Raw genomic sequence first — 6,783 nt, 5'->3', positions numbered from 1 at the left:
GAACATAAATCACTGCAAAACAATCTACAAAGCGCGGAGCTATTATAAATCACGTTATGTTTAATACATAACCCCTGAGGCTCAGCGCTAATAGTTGAGACACAATAGATTAGAAAGAGCACACATATCATAGCCAAAATGTGCGCTCGGTAAGAGATGGAAAATCTGCAGCACGCACAACTTATTCATAATAGATGCAAATTCAAATATATAACCCCAAGAAAACAAGATAAGGAAAGCAGAGAGAACAGCGCATAATGAAAAATATATAAGACACAATACAGACGTGGTCAAATTAAACAAAAGTACACAATGTGCTGTTGCACACGCATTTCATTTTACTACAAAGAAAGACAAATTGTTGCTGTCAAGTCTGGGCATTTTCATCACTCCCTGCTCCACATATTCATTCGTGATGACACATCAGTGGGTTGATTTTTTATTACAGTCCTGACTGACTTCTCATAAACAGAGTTTAACAGCTTCCTGCTACACCCACAAAGTCAACAACTCTGCACACTGTTCAGCACTGACTTCACTTCCCCAATTATCCAAACTGTGTGAACACCTGTGGGAACAGAACGGGCCCCCGCCCTGCACACAGACATTCACACACGAGCACTTGCTGAGTGCGAAGCAACAGACACGACGACCAAAGCAATGCTGCGCATCATGCATCACAGTGATGGAGTGTTTAGGTTCGCTAAGACCAGAGCCTTAGTAAAATGACTGAGTGGCTAAGCTATCGAACCTCAGGCTGATAATGATGAAGTGAAGCCGGCTAACAGCTATAAAGGATTGCAGCTAAGTGACTAATGCCCAATGTGTAATGATTCACTACTTTTGCGAGCTAATCCCATTGATCTATACATAATTGTTGCAGCGTGCGCCAAGATGCAGGGTATCATTGATGAGATGATACCACTTTAATTAGCAAACAAAAGACCGATGAGGCAAACCAAGTGAATTATGAAGAAGAGGACTCCGACGAACTGGTGCATGAATGAGATCAAAATATAACAATTCTCTCACTTTAGAATTAAAGTACACATTTAGGAGAAAATTAGCTCACTGAAGTCAATGACTGTGGATAGATGGGCAAACAAATACACCTTTGTCTCCTAGACCAATATGAGATTCTGTTTTTGTGATACACTGCCAGGAAAGAGAGACGGTGTGTGAAGTGTTTTGGCCCAGTTACTATCAGAACAAGTATTATGAACTGACTCAGAGCAACAAAATGTGAAACATTGCTAAACTTGACATGAATTTTGACAGTCCTTGCTTTCTATCCAGCTCTTGCAGCTTTATTGAATTGTAAAAGTACATTAACAGATAAAATTGTTCAATTGGAAGTTATTAGCACAGTGCTGCAAGGAGCCAAACATTCGTCAAGTAATCTATTTTCTTGCTTATGACTTGGAAAACTGAAAGGCTATTTAACATTTCTTCATTGAAACACCTAGAGTTTATAGATTTTTAAAGTCTAGTCATTGCAAACAAGAATGCTGCACGTTATTGCCTGAGTTATATTGTCTGTTAAATAATTTTATTTTTGAGTTGTAACAAAACATGTCCTCTTATGATCATATGCACACATGCACACAGGTTTTTCTTTTTTAATTATGGCCCAATAAATAAGAACTATTAAAGAAAACAATAGAATTGATCACACTGATCAATATTTGCACTTTTAAAGTCACGGTAAAAGGCCATGGGGGTGACTCGGGGCTGGAACATCGTACCCTTATGATAGAGTTCATCTCTGGAGGGGTGACCTGCTTGGCCCTCTCTATGGCTGCCAGAACCTGCTGCTGGTGCTGGAGACGATGAGGAGGAGTAGGGAAGAGGAAGATTGGAGGGGGGGGGAAGAGGTGGAAAGGTTAGATCAATATCAATAGTCCCAACAGGGATCCAACAATCTTTTCTGGTGATGCACCTCCCCCTCAGGCCATTTAACTATTCATTCAGTCATATGGATGGACACACACACACACACACACACACACACACACACACACACACACACACACACCACACACACACACACCACACACACACACACACACACACACACACACACACACACACACACACACACACACACACACACACGTGCTGTAATGGGTGGAGGTCAACCCCCTCGTGGGCAGATAAGAGCAGGGCTTATCTGAATCACACAACCATTTATTACACTGACACACAAACACACACGTGTAAAAGAAAGGAAAAGGGGAGAGATGGGATGAAGACGCAGAGGAGGATGGATGGATGGATGGATGGATGGATGGATGGATGGATGGATGGATGGATGGAATAAGCGGTAGCAAAGAGGTGGTAGAAAAAAGGGAGTGTGGAGGAAAGAAAGCAGCGAAGAGGGGAGTTTCTGAATATGACAGTGGAGGCTCAAGGTGGGGGCAGGGTGAAAGTGAAAGTGAGGTGGAAAGGAACACAGGAAGCAAGTGATGATGAATGACGGCAGGAGAGAGGAGGGATGCTGAGCGAGAGGGTCAGAGGGGCGGCGAGGTAATGAGGCGGGAACGAGGGTGATCTCATTCCAGGATGTAAGGAATAGCGCTGAGGGTCAGAGGGTTAGTGAAGTCTTTGTACAAGTGTGTGTGTGTGTGTGTGTGTGTGTGTGTGTGTGTGTGTGTGTGTGTGTTTACCTCCTGAGACAGGTAGGGGAGGACTTGTGCACAGATCCCATTCAATCTCTTTACTATCTCCGCCTGTGGAAGATAAGTTATTTAGTTAAAGCATGAGTTTGCTTTGTATGTCAGCATCACCAGTCCTTATATCTCAGTAGCTTCGGTCCTCCCCGCTCTTTCTCTCATCTTTCTTGGCATTAACTTCTGAACTTGAAGCATTAATAGATTGTTTTACTTCTGCAACAAATGAGCTACCGTAAAAAATCCGGGAACTGTCTTTTTGGGAAATGTTGCTGAAACAAGCAAGACAATCTGGAAGGATGCTTTCTGCATAAGTAACTCAAAACACACACACCATGGTGTGCATGTTGATCATAAGAAAACAACAGGAATAAAATCTACTGCAGTTTTCCCAAACATCTCAAGTCACAAACTGGACATTGAGATTCCTTTACAATTTCTAAAATATATCCTGCTCAGGTGCCCTCAGAGCCCTGCCCTCACATTTGCATGAAGCAAACGCACGATCGACCATACACACAGCCGTTTTCCCCGGCTGTTCATGATTAACACTCTTCTTTAGATGTGCATGGGTTATGATTGAACAGCTTGTGAACTTTGCTCTTTGATGTGCTGCACACTTTAACTCATTGGATTTTTTTAATCACAAATATGTTTTTTTGAATTGGAACTTGAGATATCAAAAAAAAAACCACAGGTGTAAATAATAACACAAATAATGTTATTTCAGTGGCAGGGTTCTGCTATTGCTCATGCTGGTTCACTGTAGTGCCTCACTGGAGCACTTGATTAGGACGAGGCATCAGTAATGTGATTTAGTAACACCTGTGCTTTCCCTGTAATGACATGTCAAAATGTCTGTGGTGAAAAAGCCCTGCTGCCAAATGCATTGTTAGTTCAACTTTTAACAATTATGTACCCGTTTTTTTTAAGAATATTTTATCAGACGAGTACCTCCTCAACTGGGCAAAACAATTTTGGCAGGAATACAAATGGTACAATCAAGAGTTTTTAATAATTTACAGTGTTTCTGAGTCTTTAGTCTCACTTATTTATTTATTTATTTATTTTTTTTGGTCTTTTCAATCTGTATTCAAGTGGTGTCCTGGAATCACAAAACAAAACAGTGCGGATTACTGCACTTAAAACTTTTATGTTCAAGCTTATTGAACGGAAGATGAGAAGAAGCTATTTGGCTGTAATGGGTCCCACAAATAAGGATGGATTTTGATTGGTCGCTGCTGTGATTTGTGGGTTCATGCATTCTTGTGAATTCAATGTGTCTCCACTCATACGGGAGATTGTGTACTCAATGTAAGCTTTGACGAAGAAGCATTGTTAAACTCAAGCGTAAACGGCACAAGCGGCACTTTGGAATCCATCATTCTTGTTGTCAGTCTACTTCTGCATGTACAGAATATTGACTGCAGCCTGAGTGTGCACACACATTTTGTTCACATGGAGATCAAGGTGTTTGGAGAAGGTTTCACTCTGGAAGCTGTCTTCAAAAAATGCTACATTTCATCAAATATTTTTGTTATTTAAACTGTAAACTGTTAAAAATGAACAAAAGTGTTCCATTTTCATTTACAAACCTTTTGTGAATTTTGCCTTACCCTGTACAAGGCATGAGCACAATACAGTGAAACCAATACAGTAGGGGGGACTCTTGAAAAGTTATTTAACACCAAAAATCACACAAAAATCTACAACCAAAAAGAAAACAACACAAGTATATAAAAATGAGGCCAACTTTAAGTCAACAAATGAAAACATTTCAACTGAGGTAAACCAGTTTCTTCTCTGCTACTCTGTGTAAATTATCCAAAAAGGTGTCAACAAATAAAATGATCAGAGCTTTGCCAATGCCATCTTAATATTTTAAGACACCTGTCCAGAAATACATAGATCTATCTATCGAGTGTCCATGGAAGTCTGTGATGCAGAGGAATATTCTGTATCAGGCTTCGGGCACAGAGACTTGATAATAAGATCGAATTTATTGGTGGTTCTCGTCATTCCTAGGGTTGTACTGACAAGGACAAATGCAGAATCTCACCAGCCTTATCCTTTAAACCCTCATTAAATGTGAAATTGTCATTCAGTGATTCAGTCCACACTCTCATCAGTATGGGAAACGTCTGGTGTAACCTTCGCAAACTCCATGGGATTATGTCTCACTCACTCACTCACTCACTCACTCACTCACTCACTCCCCTTTGTTCACCTGAGTAATTATGTTGCTTGTTCTTAATACCCTTTCTCATAAAGTTTTGGACACAAATGCATACAAAAATGACAGGAATTGATCACACACACACACACACACACACACACACACACACACACACACACACACACACACACACACACACACACACACACACACACACACACACACACACACACAAAATCTTTCTCACATACGGGTCTATTATCACATTTGGTTAGTAATCATCCAATCCGTCTGAGATATGCAAAGCAGCAGTAATTGTGTTAGAGCTTAATTCATGGCGCGATGAGGAGAGAGGGGCCCTCCTAACAGTCATTAGGCATGCAGAGCACAGTTCCCCATCAAGCGCCTCACTCCTATCTGCTCATCATTACACATACAATCTCCGTGACATCTCTAAAACGTCTCTCTAAAATGTCTCTGTGGTACTCGCTCAGCGCCAACTCGCTCTTTCCCTTTTTCAGTGGCCTCTATTTGGTCCACCTCATTCTCTTCTGACTCAGCCTCTATACCGTATGTGCTTTTATGGCTTCTTTCTGTCATCTTCTCTTCTGTGTCTCTGCCACAGATTATGAATGCAGTTTTCTCTCTCGTGTTCTGTTTTTACAGTTTACTATCCATATTTGGTTTCCTAAAGCGCTGCATTCAATGAGAAAAGCAGGATACATTGGTAAAATAAACCATACATACTATAAAACTGAGTATGGAGACAGAGTCATGGCGCAAAAAATTTGCCTAGAGACTGAATCTGAAGCTGTTGGAAAGGTTTATGCTGCTTCTTGCCATTTAAATATATTTTTACATTTTGAGTTTTCAAATGAAAAAGCAAACACAGGTGGCCCAAAAATACGCAAGTTGATTTAACGTGTCTTTCAAAATCTGATACTAACCATAAACTACAGAAGATGATATTTGCAGATGACACTATAATCTTTAATGTACCACAACAGGAATATAGCTCTTGGTCTCCAACGGTCTTAGCAGAACCAAAGTAGCTTGAGAACTTCTGTTACGATACAAACCAATTAGATCTCTCAGATCATCAGAATCAAACCTACTTGTTGCTAAAAGAGTTACAAAAAAAATCTAAAAACTGCTTTTAGTTTCAGTTATGGCAGGGTTAAAAAAATTGATTTAGACATTTGGATGAACTTTCCTTTGAATGGTCCGATATTGATTTATACAATCCTAAATTTTATCTTTTAATATGACTTTTCTACTGTGTATAGTGCAAACTGAAGGTCATCAACAAAGTTCAAACAATACCTATAGTTGTTTCTCTTATCATTCAGTTGAGTTTGTTTTTTTTAACCACTGTGTAATATAGAACAAAAGCTTTGCAAAGTAAGAACATTCACTTGGCTGCCAGTGACCCTCTAACAGTGTGTTTCTAGTCACCTTATCTCGGTCTGCCAATGGTTTTAAAACATTACTTTTTTGTTTTGTTCATGTAATCTCAAGTCAGTTCAAGAAAAATTACTAGTACTTTATTAATGTAACTGCTTTGGGATTAGTTCTCAGTACAAACAATATTTTTAGCCATGCACCAACTTGGAGTTAGTTTCTACTGTTTACAGCATCAGTTCTCTGAGAATCTCTTCCATGTTCAAATAAAATTACAAATGTGACTGAGAAATCGTTCAATGAACTGAAAATCGAATTGAATCACCAATCAAATTGAACCTTCTCAATCAAATCCATTTGATTTAGAACATCTGAATCGATATCCAGCTCTAGTTAGAGGGTTACTTTCCAAATGAATTTACAGCATTAGTTATTTGAGAATCTCATCTTACTGAAGTCCATTTGAGAATCTCTCCCATTACAAAGTAAAATTGGTATTGTAACTAAAACATTGAGCTGTATCAGCAATTGTATCAA

The 6,783-nt window shown here is 39.5% G+C and overlaps 1 protein-coding gene across 2 annotated transcripts in view; it reads right to left on the bottom strand.

Moving 5' to 3' along the window:
* The window catches only part of tle5 (TLE family member 5, transcriptional modulator), a 49,538-nt gene that overhangs the window by 4,063 nt on the left and 38,692 nt on the right, over nt 1–6,783 (bottom strand). For both annotated transcript variants that reach the window (XM_030082773.1, XM_030082774.1), the window contains exons 5-6: nt 2,667–2,729; nt 1,746–1,820 (exon numbers count right to left, since the gene is read on the bottom strand). In XM_030082773.1, coding sequence (XP_029938633.1) covers nt 1,746–1,820; nt 2,667–2,729 — 138 coding nt within the window. The remainder of the gene's footprint in view (nt 1–1,745; nt 1,821–2,666; nt 2,730–6,783) is intronic.

Source organism: Salarias fasciatus, chromosome 23 (assembly GCF_902148845.1).
Source record: "Salarias fasciatus chromosome 23, fSalaFa1.1, whole genome shotgun sequence".
Classification (NCBI taxonomy): domain Eukaryota; kingdom Metazoa; phylum Chordata; class Actinopteri; order Blenniiformes; family Blenniidae; genus Salarias; species Salarias fasciatus.
This window is presented reverse-complemented; position numbering and strand designations above follow the sequence as displayed.